A 21,559-nucleotide genomic window follows, 5' to 3' on the forward strand; every position below is an offset into this window, starting at 1 on the left:
TGTTCTATTTCTTTGTATGATATGAAGCTGGATGTGATTGGTGCTCGTTATTTACCTGTTGGTTACGTTGTTGTATTCATTTGATAACGTGACATCACTTACTTAGATTGACAAAGGTTTGCATGGCGAGTGTTGTCGATGAAGCAGAAGTTTACTTTTCCTGAACACATGGCCTTATTCTTCTTGTTCTTTTTTCAGGAAACTCAGCGTAAATCTTTCTTTTGTTCATAGTTTGCCCCAATTTTATGAAATTTGAGTTTGGATTATGATTATGTTGCCATGTTGGTATTTTCTCTCCGGTTTTTAATTAGCAATGTGCTGTATACAGCTGCGTCAGAGGCGATACCAGCTAGCGTTGTGGCCGTTTAGATTTATTATTTCACTTCTGAAATCGTGTCGGTCTGGAAGAGCACACGTCTTTCATTTACTATTATAAACTCTAACCATATCTTTCATTTTTCTCAATTTTCAAAGAAATAAACCAAATCTCCCGCGCGGTTAAGATGTCCTATGAATCCGGAAGCGTACAAGAGAAGTCACATGACATGAAAATGGCGAGCCAAAACATTGCGGTGTTTGGTGTGTTAACACTATCGTTGTGTTGTTTTTGCTACGGAGGTGTCGTCACAGTAGACCTAAATGGAAACTGGACGGTACGAGATGAAAACAGAGGTAAGTCATGTTACGTTTGAAGCTTGTTGATACGATATTCTTCGTGTTTCCCACTTCTAAACTGAGACGGATGCATGCCGCTTATAGGCGTACGGCTAATTACAGGAGTACAGAGGATCAAGCAAACCTAGTATGTCGGGCTTGGGAGCTCACATATTGGAACAATTTCATGCACAATACAGACGCACTCCTGACTTGTATATGTTGTCACTGGGCAATATTAAGACGGAAATGTCAACACCATTCTGTTTCACCAGGAATGTACATGTAAGATATAGGGAGGCGGCCTATCTCCTTGTAAAGATACATATGTACAGCTAAGTCAGCTATATCCTTGTTGTGTTGGTACACAAGCTCCCCCTAGCATACATGACTAACACATTCGATTTAAAATGGACTAGAAAGCTGGATAAATTTTAAACTGACCATGCTATTTTTTGTGATAATTTCTATATATTATATTTGATATTTTCAAATTAAAAATGTTTAATAAGTTATTTATGACTGAAATATCAGACCATATGGAATAAAACCTCCAGCTAAAATAGGAAAATATTGTTTATCAAATCAATGATATTACAAAGCCAAGTGTTTTTTTATTTGGCACATATTTTTATGATAAATCATTTTGATTTATATTATTTTTGTTAGGAAAATGGGCTCACTTATCACTGATTGACAAAATGGCTCTGATAGTGTGGCGTGAAAATTAACTGTAGCATATAATAGAATGGAGCACCTGTAGATGAGATTAGTTAAACCCGTGAGAAGACTTCAATGACTGCATGACTGGGTTAACAAACATGAAAGCTGACACAAGATTTTAGCCTCCACTGGGTTTGCTTACCATTCTATGCATTATAAGTCTTTAATTTCATTTGACAGATTGATATGTTATTGTATGATGTCAATAACTTATATTAAAAACTTGCAACAGGTTTAATATTTCCTTATGTTTACACAATTTATATACAAATTAAAGTGTGTTTGGTAAGTTAATATTCAACCACTATAAGTTTGTAACCTACCAACTATTTTACCTGGGTTTGATACAGTTTATGACCTAATTACTGTATATAACTATACATGTAATGTAAAACTCACACTGCCTATGAGTTCACGCATTGTAATCAATACTACATGTATGAGATGCAACTTTTGCTGTGAGTATTCTCTCAAGCCAAAAGAATTTTTTCTTTTATCCAACATGGTTGCACCACTTTGGGTTATCATACATAATACCATAAAGCACTAGTGTACATTGTGACCTTTCTGTGTTTCAAGTTATGTTACCTTTCTATTACAGGTATATCTGTTACTGGGAAGGTGCCTGGAAACATGTATACAGCCCTCATGGAGAGTAACATGATTCATGACCCGTATTACAGGAAAAATGACGAAGAGTATCGTTGGATTTCCAGGGATGACTGGTCATACAGTCGTACATTTCAAGGTTTCTGTTTTGATTTTTGTTTTTGTTTATTCAATTATTCCTTTGAAAAGCATGTTTGGCCTGACTATGTGGCTTTGACAGTTAAATAGTCATCATTGTTTATATATTTGAATCTGATGATCAAAGTACACATTGTATAATCTACTGGTTTGGTCATTTTTCAGGTTTCTGGCTTTTTTTATTTTTTTTTTGTTTATTTATTAACTCTTTCTTTTAAAAACATTATATTTCTACAAGTGAATGTTGATCCTACATACACACACTGTCAGTCATTATCCCAAAATGTGTTGAAGTGACTATTTGAAATGATTAACACCGTAATGTATAAAAAGGATATGATTAGAATGTTTTGATTAAAGATATTCATTTCATAACTGATAAAAGACATTATAACATTTAAATATCTGTTAAAAATTGTGCACTTCCTGTTAATTATGATATTTTAAAGTTTGCATAACCATTTTGATTAACAACATTGTCTTTGAGCATGCAATTTTAGATTGATTAAAATTCATTTACTTCTGTCATACGTAAAGCATGAAACAAGAGGCCATTTTACAAAATAAGAATTGAAACATTGCTGGCAAATAAAGTATTGGCTAATTACATAATTATACATGGTAAGAAATCATATCAAGTTAAAACAAGGCTCTGAAAGGTCACTATCTCTCACCCTATATATGTATTGTATTCTTGTGGTATAATGAACAAGTGACTATGGGTGAATGTGTGTGTGCATGTATGAATGACTTGGATAAAACATTTAGATGGATGACATATACGTATTGTATATGATAATAACGTGCACTAGAGATATGAGGATGTATGGTAATGAAGGTGGTTATAATGATAATGAGGTGAATAGTGATGACAGGCATGTATACATATTCATTGTAAGAATAATAGAATGTCATGGGTGGATGGATAGATGGATGATGGATGGATGATGGATAGATGTCTTGTTTTGTACAATTATGTCAAAATCTTTCAAAAATAAAAAAAAATGTAAAAAAAAAAAAAAAAGGCTCTGAAAGGTCACATGATGAACTTTGCTATCGCCGATCAAAACAGCGATGGGTGGTAGACACAACAGCGAGTGTCAACTAGCTTCCTTTTTTAAGTTGATAATCATTATCAATTTCTCTCAGAGAGTTATAATTTTGTGGAGAGTCTAATTTTAAGTATTACAATGCTTGCCTGAAATCAAACTCATGGGAAAAAATAACGAAATTTAGCCATTCAATTAGTCCCTTGAAACAAATTGGCCCAGAATGACAGTCTAGCCTGAGAACTTATAATCAGTGTAGTTGTAGTATTTTAATTTTCAGGTGACATCGGAGCACCGTTTTCAAAATTTTGATAGATATCTTTATTGAATTATTGAGAGCATATATAAAATGTAGACAAGTTCAGTGGGAAAAAAAACTTGTGACCCCTTTGTCCCAAACCTGATACGATGAATTACATTTATGTTAGCACTAATTTATCGGGTGCTGATTAGCCAAGATTTATCACTTATTCAAAATTAACATGAAAAAAAAGTGACACATGTTGTGAGTCTTAATATTAAGTCAGGAGAAAGAACAATGACAACATCAAATTGTTATCATGGTAGAGGTGTATTATAACTAACCTTTTTATCATTTATAGTGACCAGTGAAATGCTAGGACAGAACACCCTTGAGCTAGTCTGTGATGGGTTAGATACTGTGGCTGTGATCTTTATCAATGGTCATGTCATTGGTCAGTCAGACAATATGTTTGTCCGTTATATATTCAACATCAAACAGGCTGCTGTTGTAAGTACTAGTTTCTTACCTGTTAATACTACTGAAATGTATTGTTGTGTGTCATTCATGAATTATCTTTCCACGTTTTGTAAGTGTAGTCATTTACCAGAGGATTCTCCTTACTTTTCCAGATTCTTTATGAGTTGACCTGCCTACAGGCCCTGTTAATCTGTGACACACTCATTGTGTTTTTGCTACTTTTTATTCCTTTATAATTGCTGGTAAACCTGGTCTATATTTGTCTCTCTCTAATATTCACAGGTTGGTACAAATACTATAAAAATATCTTTCAAATCAGCTGTAAAGTATGCTGCCCAGCAGGCAGCAAATGGGGAGTATGTTGTTCCCCCGGAATGTCCCGTCCCTTCATATCATGGAGATTGTCATGCCAACATGATCAGGAAGATGCAGAGTTCATTCAGCTGGGACTGGGGTCCATCATTTCCTACACAGGGAATATGGTAGGTATATACAGGGAATATGGTAGGTATACACATGGAATATGGTAGGTATACACATGGAATATGGTAGGTATATACAGGGAATATGGTAGGTATATACAGGGAATATGGTAGGTATATACAGGGAATATGGTAGGTATACACATGGAATATGGTAGGTATATACAGGGAATATGGTAGGAATATACAGGGAATATGGTAGGTATATACAGGGAATATGGTAGGAATATACACATGGAATATGGTAGGTACATACAGGGAATATGGTAGGTATATACAGGGAATATGGTAGGAATATACAGGGACTATAGTAGGTATATACACAGAATATGGTAGGTATATACAGGGAATATGGTAGGTATACACATGTGGTAGGTATACACATGGAATATGGTAGGTATATACAGGGAATATGGTAGGTATATACAGGGAATATGGTAGGTATACACATGTGGTAGGTATACACAGGGAATATGGTATGTATATACAGGGAATATGGTAGGTATATACAGGGAATATGGTAGGAATATACAGGGAATATGGTAGGAATATACAGGGGGTATATACAGGGAATATGGTAGATATATGCAGGTAGTAGGTATATACAGGGAATATGGTAGATATATGCAGGTGGTAGGTATATACAGGGAATATGGTAGGAATATACAGGGAATATGGTAGGTATATACAGGGAATATGGTAGGTATATACAGGTGGTAGGTATATACAGGAAATATGGTAGATATATGCAGGTGGTAGGAATATACAGGGAATATGGTAGGAATATACAGGGAATATGGTAGGAATATACAGGGAATATGGTAGGAATATACAGGGAATATGGTAGGTACATACAGGGAATATGGTAGATATATGTGCAGGTGGTAGGTATATACAGGGAATATTGTAGGTATATACAGGCACTGGGATTTTGCAAGATTTCCCTGACCTGATAGAATATTTATCTTTAAGATAGTGTAGGTGTTATCAAGATCTGCAGCTCATAGAATATCAAAAACACAATTGAAAATAATTTGTTTAGTTTTTCCTTCTTGGGAATGACACCCCCTTGTCACTATAATACATATGTACCAATATATTTATAATTGATAGAAAAATGACCGTTATGTCCAATGTCCTCAGTTAAAATGGTGGGTATACGAGGAATAGAGAAGGTCATTTCATTTTTTTTCTGGACAAGTTGGTTTTTCTCTCAACAATAGATAAAAGCTAAGACCTGTATTCACAGAAAACATAAGAAAACTTGCTCAGTTCTGAAGTTGTTTATTTACATAGAAACAGCATCCGCAGCTGACTCCTACATTATATAAGGTAACTGTCATGTTATCTGTTAGTGGACAACAATTATTATTACATTCTTAACGGCCCGTAAACACAGGAAAGGTCATTAGGGCCATCAAAGGGTAGCAGTGGACAACAAACTTACAATGAGATGTTGATGTGAATTATTACCACATATAGAATAGAATACATCCCAGGAAATAGAGAGTATGGTATATATGGTACAATTTATATCATGTGATATCATCTGAACATACAGTATGATTAAAAAAACCTGGATGTTGTTTCAGGAAAAGTATACAGTATGATTAAAAAAACCTGGATGTTGTTTCAGGAAAAGTATACAGTATGATTAAAAAAACCTGGATGTTGTTTCAGGAAAAGTATATATGTACGAAGTTACAACCACGGGGTCATCAGTCAAGTTACTACAGAAACAATCCTAGGTAAGATACCATGTGTAAGACACATTCCAGGACAATTTTTCTCAAACAAAACAGATATTTAGTTGTGTATGAAATTAAAACTGTTCAGTTGAGGTGCATCCTTGACACTCCAGTGGTTATGATCACTTTAGCTCTTTTTACCCCTAGAACATTTCCTGGCCAAACTGAAGGCACCATCGAAGTAATTTGTCTAGACCAGGTTCATGAGAAATTATCACTGACTGATACACTGATTTGAAGATCACAAAGAAGTGACACCCAACTCTAAAGCCAGTCCAGCATACTGTTATGTGACCTTTAATTTCATTTGATGTACATCACAGGATCAAACTCATCTTCTCAACTTATCCACAAGGTGCCACACTTGGAACCTTCAATTTCACCTTGAAATGTTCCAGGGATGAAGAGAGTGACAGTGATTGTAACCCCTGGGTGTCAAGGATAAACATATTGCTACAGCTAAAGAATGTTTGTCCTTATTCTGTAAATATACTTTTTAGATACCAAAATCAATTTCACAAATTGAAAAAAGTAAAAGATGAAAATGAAGTTAGTCTATTAAATCACAATGGTTTGGTAGTATTATTTCATAAAGATTGCTAGAAATTATCATATCACTTACATTCCATTGTTCTCTATGTACAGGCACACATATTGTTTGACAATAGACATTGTTTTTTTTATATTATATTGTTTGACAATAGACTTTGTTTTTCTGTAACATATTGTTTGACAATAGACATTGTTTTTCTATATTGTATTGTCTGACAATAGACATTGTTTTTCTATATTATATTGTCTGACAATAGACATTGTTTTTCTATATTGTATTGTCTGACAATAGACATTGTTTTTCTATATTGTATTGTCTGACAATAGACATTGTTTTTCTATATTATATTGTCTGACAATAGACTTTGTTTTTCTATATTGTATTGTCTGACAATAGACATTGTTTTTCTATATTATATAGTTTGACAATAGACTTTGTTTTTCTGTAACATATTGCTTGACAATAGACATTGTTTTTCTATATTGTATTGTCTGACAATAGACATTGTTTTTCTATATTGTATTGTCTGACAATAGACATTGTTTTTCTATATTATATTGTTTGACAATAGACTTTGTTTTTCTGTAACATATTGTTTGACAATAGACATTGTTTTTCTATATTATATTGTCTGACAATAGACATTGTTTTTCTATATTGTATTGTCTGACAATAGACATTTTTTTCTATATTATATTGTTTGACAATAGACTTTGTTTTTCTGTAACATATTGTCTGACAATAGACATTGTTTTGTGACAGGGAGTGACAACAACTGGACACTGAAAACCGAGGTGTTCATGGACATCCCAGATGGTCAGAATACTAGTGGAAATTTGGAAATACGACTGGATGGGACACCGGTCACTCACCAAGAACCGATTAGCCTTACTAGGGATAACTGTTCAGTATCTATATCTATCGCCATCCCAAAGGTACTGTGTATAATATAATCCCAAAGGTATTGTGTATAATATAATCCCAAAGGTATGGTGTATAATATAATCCCAAAGGTATGGTGTATAATATAATCCCAAAGGTATGGTGTATAATATAATCCCAAAGGTATTGTGTATAATATAATCCCAAAGGTATGGTGTATAATATAATCCCAAAGGTATGGTGTATAATATAATCCCAAAGGTATTGTGTATGATAAAATCCCAAAGGTATGGTGTATAATATAATCCCAAAGGTATGATGTATAATAAAATCCCAAAGGTATGGTGTATAATAAAATCCCAAAGGTATTGTGTATAATATAATCCCAAAGGTATGATGTATAATAAAATCCCAAAGGTATGGTGTATAATAAAATCCCAAAGGTATTGTGTATGTATAAATAATCCCAAAGGTATGGTGTATAATATAATCCCAAAGGTATGATGTATAATAAAATCCCAAAGGTATGGTGTATAATAAAATCCCAAAGGTATTGTGTATAATATAATCCCAAAGGTATTGTGTATAATATAATCCCAAAGGTATGGTGTATAATATAATCCCAAAGGTATGGTGTATAATATAATCCCAAAGGTATTGTGTATAATATAATCCCAAAGGTATGATGTATAATAAAATCCCAAAGGTATTGTGTATAATAAAATCCCAAAGGTATGGTGTATAATATAATCCCAAAGGTATTGTGTATAATATAATCCCAAAGGTATGGTGTATAATACAATCCCAAAGGTATTGTGTATAATATAATCCCAAAGGTATGGTGTATAATATAATCCCAAAGGTATTGTGTATAATATAATCCCAAAGGTATTGTGTATAATATAATCCCAAAGGTATGGTGTATAATATAATCCCAAAGGTATGGTGTATAATAAAATCAACATTTAATGTTCAAGTATTCTCATGCCGGACCAGATCAGTGAGTGGCAAAATAAAGGATGAGAAAAATCATTTTCATCTTCAAATATTTCAAGGTGTACTTAGAAATCAACTTATGTAAACATACTTAATATGGTACAATGAAATTTCAGTGCGTTATAACTGTTAAGCAAATTAGACGAATTCATTCATTCACAATAATTGTTATATAAACAACATACAGGTACCGCTATTAGCACTGTAATATTTGATAAAAACTGCTAAGGTATTATATTTACAGTAATTTATTTGTGATCCAATGGTATAAGGTTTCTTTGCCTTACTTGGATATCAGTTTTTTCCAGACAAAAGCTTCTGTTCTCAATGGCAGATTTCAAACCGAACTGAAGGAGTATAAAATTTTGACCTCTTATATGTTCTTGTTTTTGTATCAACTGGTTTTTTTTATCATATATTTGGTGGACATTGATGCCAATTCAGTTGTGAAATGTTTGTTATGTTTATGTACAGTGTAGGGTTATATGATGATACTAAATAATTTCATATAAATTTTGTATGTAGAGTTTATATAATTTCAGTAAAGTTAAAAAGATGTACCAAGTATTTAAGATTTTTCATTACATAAAAGGTGAAGGTGTTTAAATGAAACATACAGTGTATTGTAATTAAGAAATTATTAATTATGTTAATGTGTTACAATATTGTGAAAGTGATAACTGGATCTGAGAAAGTACTTTTTTTACACTGTATATATTGATGTGGTTCTATTTAGACAGTGTCAATTGTATTTTACTGTAAAGGATACAATCTTGAATTCAGACAGTGCCCATTAAGATGTGGTGGCCAAATGGCCATGGTAACCAGACACTGTACAAGCTGTACACATTCTTCACCAGCACAAATGGGCAGGAAATGTCGGGAAAGAAAATTGATATTGGATTTAGAACTGTCGAGGTGGTACAGGACTTTGTCTCTGCCAATCAAAGCCAAGGTAAGGTTATTTGTCCGGGCTAATCAAAGTCAAAGATTGGCTATTCATCTCAGCCAATTACAGCCAAGGTAAGGTTATTCATCTCAGCCAAGTACAGCCAAGGTAAGGTTATTCATCTCAGGCAATTCAAGGCAAGGTAAGGCCATTCATCTCAGCCAAGTACAGCCAAGGTAAGATTATTTGTCCCAGTAATTCAAAGCCAAGTAAGGCTATTTTGTGCAGCTGATTAAAAACAATTTAAGGCTATATGTTTAGACCAATTGAAGTAAAGGTAGGACACTTTGTCTCAGCTGATCAGCTCCAGGATATTTGTGTTCTTAGATCAAAATCAAATTTCCTCCTGCTACCTCCAGAACAATGCTTGTTGCTGTAACAGCACCATATTGAAAGCTTGATAGAGTTTTTGTTAATTATTTAACTTGCAAACAATGCAACATTAAATTTCATTTTCATTTCATACACATATGTATCACAGCTAAATGTAAGGTACTATGCAAGACGAGAAACAAGTAAATTTGAGATGTTGAACCAAGAGTTCATCAATTCTTGAATGTTTCTTTGTAATGTTAAAACCAGACTTATAAACCTGTGCCTACACCTGTACATATTCAACAAAGCACAATAAACCTCTCGTACATAACTGACTTCACAAATTGAATCAACTGTCAGTTTACAGTTATATTAATTTTTTTTTTTTTTTTTTTCATTTTTCAGGTCGAACATTTTACTTCAGGATAAATAACAAACCGATCTATTTCAAGGGGTCTAACTGGATCCCTGCTGATGTGTTTCTGGACAGAGTTACTCCAGATTATGTTAATGAGCTGCTACAGGCTGCAGCAGATGTCAACATGAATGTGCTGCGTGTGTGGGGAGGTGGGGTAAGTGTGATGGCGGTGTAGCTAGGGAAGGTAACTCTGACTCTCACTGTGTGTAGGAGGGGTAAGTGTGATTGGAGATAAATGACTCTTGCTGTGCGGAGGTAAGGTAAATATGACTGGAGAGGTACATAGGGAAGGTAACTCTGACTCTCACTGTGTGTAGGAGGGGTAAGTGTGACTGGAGGTGTAACTAGGGGAGGTAACTCTGACTCTCACTGTGTGTAGGAGAGGTAAGTGTGACTGGAGGTGTAACTAGGGGAGGTAACTCTGACTCTCACTGTGTGTAGGAGAGGTAAGTGTGTAAAACATTCATTACATGATATGTCAAAATCATTTTGAGACATTATTCAGATCCTATATTTTTCAGTTTTTAATTACATTTTTCAATTGCTAACTGTACATAAAATGATCAGAAATTATTGATTAAAGGTGATGAGATTTCTGTGGTTGTTGGCAGGTTTATGAGATGGAGGAGCTTTATGAGGCCGCAGACCGTCTGGGAATAATGATCTGGCAGGATTTTATGTTTGGTTGTGCTATGTACCCAGTACACGAATCATTCATGGACAGTGTAGCTTCGGAAATTACATACCAGGTAATTTTATTGCCATGGAAATCTATATCACTTATTACTATAGAATCATATATTTTGGTGAAGGTCAATTTCTGTAGTTTTCAAAAAAATCACTGTGGACACTTGATTTCATGGACACATACAGATCAGTACATCAACTCATACTAATACTAATAGTACTCACAAAATTAACAAAAGTAAATCCCCCTTAGAACTTATAGTTTCTTCAATATCTTACGTTCTCGTTTTTGCTCAGTTGAAAGAAAGAATAAGGTAACCTACAGATTCACAGAACCAAGGTGGTCATTGTTACTATAAATAGAACTTACTATATGTATATTGTGTTCCTTACCAAATTAATTCGATATCATGAGTGATAGTTTCAGGTTCACAGTAACATTTTGATTTTAGGTTCGGAGATTGAAACACCATCCTTCTATTGTGATCTGGAGTGGAAATAATGAGAATGAGAAAGCCCTGATCCAGAGTTGGTATGTTCTGTATTAATGTCATCTGTTGTCATCCTCACCATTCACGATTTACATAAGTTACAATTTCTGTGCTACAGTTGTATAGATCTTATTAGAATGGAAGTTCTAAAACACAACCAGTAGAAGATTAGAGTGTTGTGTTTCGATTACCATTTAATCATGACAAACAATGATGGGAGTCCCAAAGAATCTTTGATTTTTCTATGAAAAAAAATCTTGAAAACCCTATAGCTGCGTAACGTGCACACACCCCACATTGGACATTTATTAAAAAAAAAACTGTGTTTTTAAAGTACTACACAGTCATCTTCATCAGAAAATTACCAGTGGGGAGTGTACTAGCACTGACGTACTTAGTGTGCGAGATGGTAGTAATATAATCCTATGTGCACTTAAGGTCGAAAATAGTGTGATGAGATGGTAAATACATTATAGACTAGTGCTAGTACACTCCACGGTGGTCATTAATCTGATGAAGGTGACCATGTAGTCACAATCCAATTTTTTACTGGTTGTTTTATAAGAACTTCTATTCTATAAAAATTACCAACCTGAAGAAAATGCAGTATACTTGTCAGTTGTCATACACCCTAGAGGTATGTCAACTGTCAAGAATATTTTACATTGTTTTTCCCTATACAAAGTATATTTTGACAGCAGTTAATCATGTATTAGGAATGAATACATCCGATATTTTATACCACAAGTTCTATTTTGTTTTCTAACTTTACAGGAATGTTGAATTGTGTACACAGTAGTTTGTAAGCATCATTTCCTTTTTCCTTGATTCTACAGGTACAACACAGACGCTAACTTTACACGCTACAAAAGTGATTACTTAACTTTATATAAAGGCCTCATGGCTCCCCTGGTAGCCAGAGAGGATTCTAGTCGTCCGTTCATCCTGTCTAGCCCGGGGAACGGTGTAGAAAGTCTACAAGAAGGGGGCGTGGCCACTGAACCTTGGAGTGAGCTATACGGTGACAGTATGTATGACACATGGTTTTGTCGGCATTAACCTACCACACACAGTAGGTTATGTCAACAGAACAAAGGCTGAAGAACACTTGTTTATCTTACCTAAGTTTTGTTCATTTCCTCTCGTTACAAGTATAAAGAGAGGTACAGTACCTGACCTGGTATTATAAGAATGAGTGCTGCCAATGTAAATCACATTTAGAAAGATAGGTAAGAACCATAATGGTTATACAAATGAGATGAGCCACAAGCATTAGCTCTGTGTTAGCTAAAGTATGCAAATGAGTATGAGCTCTGTGTTAGATAAAGTATGCAAATGAGATGAGCTACAGGCATGAGCTCTGTGTTAGCTAAAGACAAGCTCTGTATTAGATCACCTGATTGATCTGTCATTTTTCTGAAAACTACCAAACAGTCATTTGACTCCTGGGAAGTTGAGATTCACAACTTGTTCTTTCTAATAGTCAGCATAATTTCATTATCATTGTCAACCACAGGGGCTTGGCACGAATTATCAAAACAGGGTCCCTGTATTTAAGTGTCTGTAATACATGTATATGGACCTTGGGGTTGGGACTTTGTGCCAAGTTCTTGTGTTGTCAACCCCAAAGGAATTTAGTAAGAATTCTCAAGCCTGCTATTAGTATATCTATATACATGTATTATTTTGCCAAGTTCCTGCTGAAGACCACTAGAATATTTTGTTTTAAGAATCTATTTTGTAAATAATTGTAAATAAATTCTTCCGTTTCAGTCCACGAGTATAAGTACTTGTTGCCATTTTACTTGGACGGAACATACAGAATACCACGATTTTCCTCCGAGTACGGCCTCCAGGCATACCCCTCCTATGAAACACTGAAGAAAGTGTATGCCCCTGAGGACCTTACATACTGGTCTGACCTGAATGACTACAGACAGCATCACCCAGCTGGTGTGTATTACCTGTCAATTTATTTATTTTCATGGGACTCAAATTTCATCATTGTCTAAAGAAAAAAAACACTGTCGTTGTGGGCACTTGATTTTGTGCTGAAACAACAATCATGAAGCCAACTACTGATAATTTAAATTTTTAAAATTTAATTAATTTGTGGATGTATAAATCTGTGCATTATTAAAGAGTACACACAAAATTAATAAATGGAAATCCCCCAAAAATCAATGATTTTTGTATATGGGCAGCAGTGTTATCAATTATAGTATGTCATTACAAAAAAAAACAACTGTTTTGAATATAAGAATATGATATGCAGGACTGATAACTTTTTCATCTCATTTAAACTTTTTGCAGGTAATGTTGAGTTGATGGCTGAAATCAGTATGCTGTTCACTCTCCCAAATAGCACTGACCCGAATCAGAGATTTAAAGATAGCATTTATCTTACACAGGTAAGTTGTGATAGCTGGTCAAAGCATTGCATTCTTATGTCTAAGTAATTTTACAAATGATTTTTCACTATTAACCAGGTCAGTGTCTGTCTAGATATACTGACACCCAGGTCATTGTCTGTCTAGATATACTGACACCCAGGTCATTGTCTGTCTAGATATACTGACACCCAGGTCAGTTTCTGTCTAGATATACTGACACCCAGGTCATTGTCTGTCTAGATATACTGACACCCAGGTCATTGTCTGTCTAGATATACTGACACCCAGGTCAGTTTCTGTCTAGATATACTGACACCCAGGTCATTGTCTGTCTAGATATACTGACACCCAGGTCATTGTCTGTCTAGATATACTGACACCCAGGTCATTGTCTGTCTAGATTTACTGACACCCAGGTCAGTGTCTGTCTAGAGTTACTGACACCCAGGTCAGTGTCTGTCTAGTACTGACACCCAGTCAGTTTCTGTCTAGATATACTGACACCCAGGTCATTGTCTGTCTAGATATACTGACACCCAGGTCATTGTCTGTCTAGATATACTGACACCCAGGTCATTGTCTGTCTAGATTTACTGACACCCAGGTCAGTGTCTGTCTAGAGTTACTGACACCCAGGTCAGTGTCTGTCTAGAGTTATTGACACCCAGGTCAGTGTCTGTCTAGATATACTGACACCCAGGTCAGTGTCTGTCTAGATATACTGACACCCAGGTCAGTGTCTGTCTAGAGTTACTGACACCCAGGTCAGTGTCTGTCTAGAGTTACTGACACCCAGGTCATTGTTTGTCTAGATATACTGACACCCAGGTCATTGTCTGTCTAGATTTACTGACACCCAGGTCAGTGTCTGTCTAGATATACTGACACCCAGGTCATTGTCTGTCTAGATATACTGACACCCAGGTCAGTGTCTGTCTAGATATACTGACACCCAGGTCAGTGTCTGTCTAGATTTACTGACACCCAGGTCAGTGTCTGTCTAGATTTACTGACACCCAGGTCAGTGTCTGTCTAGATTTACTGACACCCAGGTCATTGTCTGTCTAGATATACTGACACCCAGGTCAGTGTCTGTCTAGATTTACTGACACCCAGGTCATTGTCTGTCTAGATTTACTGACACCCAGGTCAGTGTCTGTCTAGATTTACTGACACCCAGGTCAGTGTCTGTCTAGAGTTACTGACACCCAGGTCAGTGTCTGTCTAGAGTTACTGACACCCAGGTCATTGTCTGTCTAGATATACTGACACCCAGGTCATTGTCTGTCTAGATTTACTGACACCCAGGTCAGTGTCTGTCTAGATATACTGACACCCAGGTCAGTGTCTGTCTAGATATACTGACACCCAGGTCAGTGTCTGTCTAGATTTACTGACACCCAGGTCAGTGTCTGTCTAGATTTACTGACACCCAGGTCATTGTCTGTCTAGAGTTACTGACACCCAGGTCAGTGTCTGTCTAGATTTACTGACACCCAGGTCAGTGTCTGTCTAGAGTTACTGACACCCAGGTCAGTGTCTGTCTAGATTTACTGACACCCAGGTCAGTGTCTGTCTAGTTATACTGACACCCAGGTCAGTCTGTCTAGAGTTACTGACACCCAGGTCAGTGTCTGTCTAGATATACTGATTTAATTGTTTTGATGCTATTTCACTGTTGTATTTGATTGATAATTATTGGTTTGATTCTGATTCTGTGTTCTGGTAATGGTTTCTTATTTAAACAATAATAATAATCAAACCCATTCCTTTTTAAATTGAAGAATAAAGATTTGAAAAATAAAAATGAAATTATCAATGTGATGAAAATTTTGTAACGATTTTTGTGCCCTGACATTAAATCTTGTACATGAATATCATCAATAATACTACATACATAACTGAATACCTGATAAAAAGGTTACTGTGACAGTGTACTGATATCTAATGGCACTTTATGATTGATATACAGATAACTCAGGCTGTTGGTATAAAAGCAGAGACAGAACATTATCGTCGATGGCAGAATCGTCTGGATGAGTCTGGGCGAGGCAACACCATGGGTGCCATGTACTGGCAGCTGAATGATATCTGGCAGGCACCAACATGGGCTTCTTTAGGTTTGTCATATACCTCAGACAATCCTCACTGATAAGGACAAACTTTACACATTTTCTGAAAAGTTACGTTTCATCTGATGTTTAATTTGCCTTGTCCTCTCAAAACAAATATTAGGCAGAGACTTTGGATGAAGAATAAAACAAATTTTATACTAGATATTATAGCCTTTGTGGTTTGAATGTAGACAAATGCATATATCAGATCCAGTTTCTACTGCCTTGTGCGGAATATCCAGTCCACATATATCTACTGTATACATATGGCTGACATTATTCCTTATCTTTACCATGGGAAATGTATTCTACTATAGGTTAAATATAAGTATTTTGTTCCAGAATATGGTGGACAGTGGAAAATGCTGCATTATTTTGCTCGACATTTCTTTGCGCCACTTCTTATCTCCCCTTACATGGACGGCGATGATGTCTATGTGTATCTAGTAGCAGACCATATCCCAGTGGTGGAGGATCGTCATCCTGACACACATCGTCTAACTTTCCGTCCCGACTACAGGCAGGTCATAGGTTGATTATAGAATCAGACTTACTGAATCATTCAACTACAAGTGGATTCAACTTGACAACAGATTTCTTTAACTTTTCCTTAAATACAAAATTTGAAGTATAGTTCCAACTAATTTAGAGTTAGGTGACAATCTGAATACAAATTCTGACATCTGACCTAGCAATAGGCTAGGCTATATTTATTGGCCTTAAACTTAAAACTGGAACTTTTAACAAAAATAACATCATTTATCTTTCATTAATCCTGAAGCAACAACACATAAACACTGAAACATTGTCTACATTGGATGTTATGCACAACCTTGCAAAAATTTCTTGAAAGTCTCAATCTCCATTGGAATATTTTACATACCTACTGGTATAACAGGTAGGTAGTACTTAAATTTGTAATGAGCTTTTTGTATTAAATCTGTTCACAGCACTGGACTAGGAAAGGTGCGTGGGCTGGGTCTTTCGGGACAACTACACATAGTCATGTACTCCTGGAATAACTCTACCCCTCTTCATAGTTGGGTACAACAGTACTCGGTAAGTCATCTCAAAATTTGTTTGCTGGCATCCATAATAATTATTGCTTATTGTTGCCAGAATACGTAACTTTTTACTCTATGTTCCAGTAAATGTGAATAGATTACAGAAATGTAGAACTCATGGTTTTCAGAATGATCACCCATGTGTTTGAATTCTAGTTGGTACTCCTTTAAATGTCTGAGGGATTTATGTGTCCAAAATTCTCTTCTACAATGAAATTTGTGAACTGATTTTTTTCAGTTGAATGAAACATCTGAGCTGGTCTTCCATAACAATACCCTCGATATGATGAAAGAAGCAGGTTGTATTCAAGGGAAAAACTTCTGCTTCCTGTTTTTCCATCTTGGGGACCCTGGCAATGAACCTGTTGCTTGGCAACCACTCACTGAATACAAAAGTGTTGTTGGACTCAAAAATTCTGTTGTACAGGTAAGCTTTGTCTCCTACTTATTGATTTTGTGCTGTTCATCTGACTGAAATCTTTCCATTCTCTTCTGCCTGAATTTGGTACATATTACTTGTGCGAGAAGGATCAACCACATGCTTTCAGGTTAGTTGGTCAAAGGCCATGTGGTCTGTTACTAAAAATAGAATTACAGTAAACTTTTTTCCATCCAATAGCTTCTGTTCTCATGGGCGAATTATGACCATATTTGGTAAATAGGTAGCAGGTGTGATGTAGTGGCACAGGAATGTGATTGAGGTCTTTTTGGTTGATCATGCCCACATTTGGTACACAGGATGCTTATGTAAAAAGGGAGATTGCTTTTCAGATTTGTAATTTGTAGGTTTTGTCATCACTGTGTATGTTTCCTCACTGTCACTATGTATTAACCCCAACAACTGTTTCAAAATGTGTAAACAAAATTAACTAGACCAATGTCGAGGAAGGGCCCCGCATAATACCTACCCCTTATGATTGAGTTTCTTAATATTAAGAAATATTGAAAAATGGTAATAGCAGTATGTAAATAATTGAAAATGGTATGAATTTCATGGCAAGAATTGAAAACAAAAACTGCAGGTACATATGTGAAGACATAGCAATTTTGGTTGTTTTAATGAGTGTTAGGTCAACAAGTGAATCGGACAGACAACTTATGGACAGGTGTCAAGTATTGAAAGCAACTTTCATCAAAATCCAATGAAAATGGACAGATGGACAGATATATGGATCGACGGACAGGGAAACGGACGGACAGACAGACGGACAGGGTGAACATTGAACTCGAATGAGGGGCTTATGTACCAAGTATCACAAAGCAAGTTTTAAAGAAATCCCAAATCATTCCTTCAGAAGATATTCTCTGTAAAACATTCAGCCAATCAGATTGCAGCAGCGGAATTCGGCAAACATCGAACTTGAGCGAGGGACTTATGTACCAAGTATCATAAGCGAGTTTCATCGAAATCCCATCATTCCTTCTCAAGATATCGCGTGGAAAGCGAAACCGACAGACATGTAAAACATTCAGCCAATCAGATTGCAGCAGCCTCATTAAACATGCGCGGAATTTGGTGAACATCAAACTTGAGCAAGGGACTTATGTACCAAGTATCATAAGCATGTTTCATCGAAATCCCATCATTCCTTCTCAAGATATCGCGCGGAAAGCGAAACCGACAGACATGTAAAACATTCAGCCAATCAGATTGCAGCAGCCTCATTAAATATGCGCGGAATTTGGCGAACATCGAACTTGAGCGAGGGACTTATGTACCAAGTATCATAAGCAAGTTTCATCGAAATCTCATCATTCCTTCTCAAGATATCGTGCGGAAAGTGAAACGGACAGACAGACAGACGGCGAGACAGACGGACAGACGGACAAGGTGATTACTATAGGGCACCCGCATCGCGATGCGGGGCCCTAATTAAAACTCAAAATTCATGAAACAAGAGTAAAATATCAAAAGAGAAATTATCCATTTATAGAGACCGTTAACATAGTGCAACATAAAAAGAGAAGTTCTAGAATAGTAGAAACCTTTGTCAAATCTAAGAAATGTCAGGTTCTCCAAGAAAGAACTTGGTTTAACATACTATAATACCTGTAATAGAGACGTGTTAGATATATTATTATACAATAGATATTGTTTCTACAGGTTGTAGATGTGCAGCAGACCACGACAGATAAACAGGTGTACAACATCACTGTAACAGCAGGCTCTATTTCTGTATTTGTTTGGTTGGATGCTCACGACATTAGAGGCAGGTTTTCAGACAATGGCTTTCTGATGGTCACTTCCAAGAAATTAGTGCAGTTTTATGCAAGTGAACCTACCGACGTATCCTCTCTCCGAATCGCGCTAACAGTGAGATCTCTGGCTGATGTCTATCATTGAACAATTAAAGATGTACCACATCAGTGCACATTAAACAATGTTGTTAATCAATACTCCAAATAAGTTTTATGCTTTTGGTTAAAATTTCATTTTAATCACAGAGACTAATATACCGTGGGGTATATATATATATTTTTGTAAAACCATTCAAAGCTGTCTTGGCAGCAGCAGTGCCTTTGAGCATCATGTAACTTTTATTGTTTAGTAATTTTCAAAATCATTTCTAAAAGCTTTATTTGAAGAAAAGACGTTTTGAAACACATCTATGTCTACCCATCTTAATGTAGATTTTCTGGTTCTCATTCTGGTAATTAGTTCACAGTGGCCTACTCACTCCAAGGTCAAACAAGAACACAATTTTCTATGGTGTTAGACTGGGAACGCTTGATGTCAAAGTCACATAAAACCGACAAGCATAACACATTGTGTGTACCCCACAAGTGTTAGTGGTAATTATTTCAACAACATCAATTTTATTCGTTATTCATTTTCTGTGCAATATACAATTTTGTAAGGTGCTAAAGGCCTCCTACCTGCAGCCCAAAATGTGTTTATAATTATTGATATTTACATATGACATAACCTTCCATTCATCGTATCAATTTCTGTATTGAAATATAGGAACATTTGTGTTTGTTTGTTAATCATTACATGTAATTATCTTTTGTTATGAATTTTAATTCCACTTTTTAAAATCTTATTGTTTTTAAATAAAAAAACAAATGTATTTTGTATTAATTTTTATCAGGCTTACTGATAGTCTTTTGTATATTTTGTTTATAAATGATATCAGACAGAATAGGAAGTTGATCATCTATCCTGTTTATTGTTGTCATAGTGATGACATTCTTAATGAAATCAGACATTTTGTTATGCATTGATTCTTACATTATAATGATGTATTTGAAATTGTTGAATTTAGAAATAAAAAAATTGATAAGAGTGGATTTTTTATTTATTTTTGTAGCACTGTGTTCTTAGAGTATTTGTTTAGAGGGAGACATTTGCCACAGTGTAACTTTCACCTATCTCTTTCGTCATTATGGTGAAATCAACAAGTTTGTTGAAGACCGAGATTAAAGGTCAAATTTGTTTGTTTGTTACTTTTGAGCAAATTCAAAACTATGGAGAAACAAGAGTATACCTCAGGGTGGAACATTATATGCCCGTCACATACCCAAAAAACATTCAGCATTTGTTGTATCAAAAAGAATATGAATATCGATGTGGTGATAATGAAACAAATTGTGAAGAGCGCTGTATGTTTTAATCACAAATCAAATAAAGTTTTATGGAGATGTGTGGAAAACTAAAAGAAATCTGAACAAGATTAAAATTGTGAAAAAAAAACACAACAACTTTTGGAAATATGCTCAAATCAAACTGCTGTCCACAAGAACACCATGTCATGTTATGATTTTCAAGACAACCAAAAAAAAAGTTAAAAACAAGAAGCCCGGGCACCTTAATGGTTACCTATGTCACTATGGTTCTTTTAACCTATCACAGACATGATTTTCTTAAAAGAAGTGATATAACTTTATTGTACACGTAATGTAAATGTAAATTGTATCTACATTAACCGAATTTCCTACATAAAATCTCCCACCCAGAAACAGTAGAACATCTTTGAAATTCAAGTCAATTTGATCCATTTTTAGCCCTGCCAATCAGCCCCTGGTGGTCAGTCAAGGTCAATATGTGCATCTTCAAACAGTCAGCTTATACTAATAAAAAATAAATTCTAACCAAGTATTAACTATTTTTGAAAGAAAATTAACAAATTATGCTCAAAAAAGTAATTTTCCTGTGTAAAATATATTTAATTTGACCCCCTCCACTGGGGGAAATGTGAAACCATGGGGCCATGGAATTTACAATTTTTATAAAGCATCGTAAGACACTTCCTTCCATGAAAAGTACATTATCTGGGTATTGAAAAGAAGATATTTGAAATTTCAGTCAATTTGACCCATTTTTGGCCCTGCCCATCAGCTCCTGGGGGTAAGTAAATTTTACCCCCTCCACAGAGGGAAATTCGAGACCCTGGAGTCATGAAATTTACAACTCTGATAAAGCATCTGAAGGCCTTTCTACCAAAGAAGAATACTTGATTCTACCATTACAGGGATTTGAGAAGAAGATTTTTGAAGTTTCAATTAATTTGATACTTTTGGGCCCACTCCTCAGGCCCCTGGGGTTTGGGGACCATATAACTCAGAATTTTGG

At 35.4% G+C, this 21,559-nt stretch overlaps 1 protein-coding gene across 1 annotated transcript; it reads left to right on the plus strand.

The window, feature by feature from the left end:
• The first annotated feature begins 551 nt into the window (after positions 1 to 551).
• LOC132554649 (beta-mannosidase-like) lies at positions 552 to 20,010 on the plus strand. The gene is made up of 18 exons (XM_060218965.1): positions 552 to 672; positions 1,979 to 2,125; positions 3,776 to 3,924; positions 4,177 to 4,376; positions 6,057 to 6,124; positions 7,440 to 7,612; positions 9,339 to 9,510; positions 10,225 to 10,391; positions 10,849 to 10,986; positions 11,377 to 11,456; positions 12,252 to 12,442; positions 13,189 to 13,368; positions 13,729 to 13,826; positions 15,781 to 15,928; positions 16,265 to 16,442; positions 16,873 to 16,981; positions 17,225 to 17,413; positions 19,091 to 20,010. The coding sequence occupies exons 1-18, from the start codon at positions 552 to 554 to the stop codon at positions 19,328 to 19,330; spliced, it is 2,748 nt and encodes a 915-aa protein (XP_060074948.1). The 3' UTR covers positions 19,331 to 20,010.
• Positions 20,011 to 21,559: the final 1,549 nt, after the last annotated feature.

The sequence above is a fragment of the Ylistrum balloti genome, unplaced genomic scaffold (genome assembly GCF_031769215.1).
Source record: "Ylistrum balloti isolate Yb309-2 unplaced genomic scaffold, AGI_CSIRO_Ybal_v1 Utg370420, whole genome shotgun sequence".
NCBI lineage: Eukaryota > Metazoa > Mollusca > Bivalvia > Pectinida > Pectinidae > Ylistrum > Ylistrum balloti.

Excerpts from the sequence above, each read along its gene's own strand:
- LOC132554649 (XM_060218965.1), top strand. The coding sequence starts at position 552 with ATGGCGAGCCAAAACATTGCGGTGTTTGGTGTGTTAACACTATCGTTG. Across the intron at positions 4,377-6,056 it reads TTTCCTACACAGGGAATATG|GAAAAGTATATATGTACGAA; the intron begins GTAGGTATATAC and ends ATGTTGTTTCAG. Across the intron at positions 7,613-9,338 it reads TATCTATCGCCATCCCAAAG|ACAGTGCCCATTAAGATGTG; the intron begins GTACTGTGTATA and ends TCTTGAATTCAG.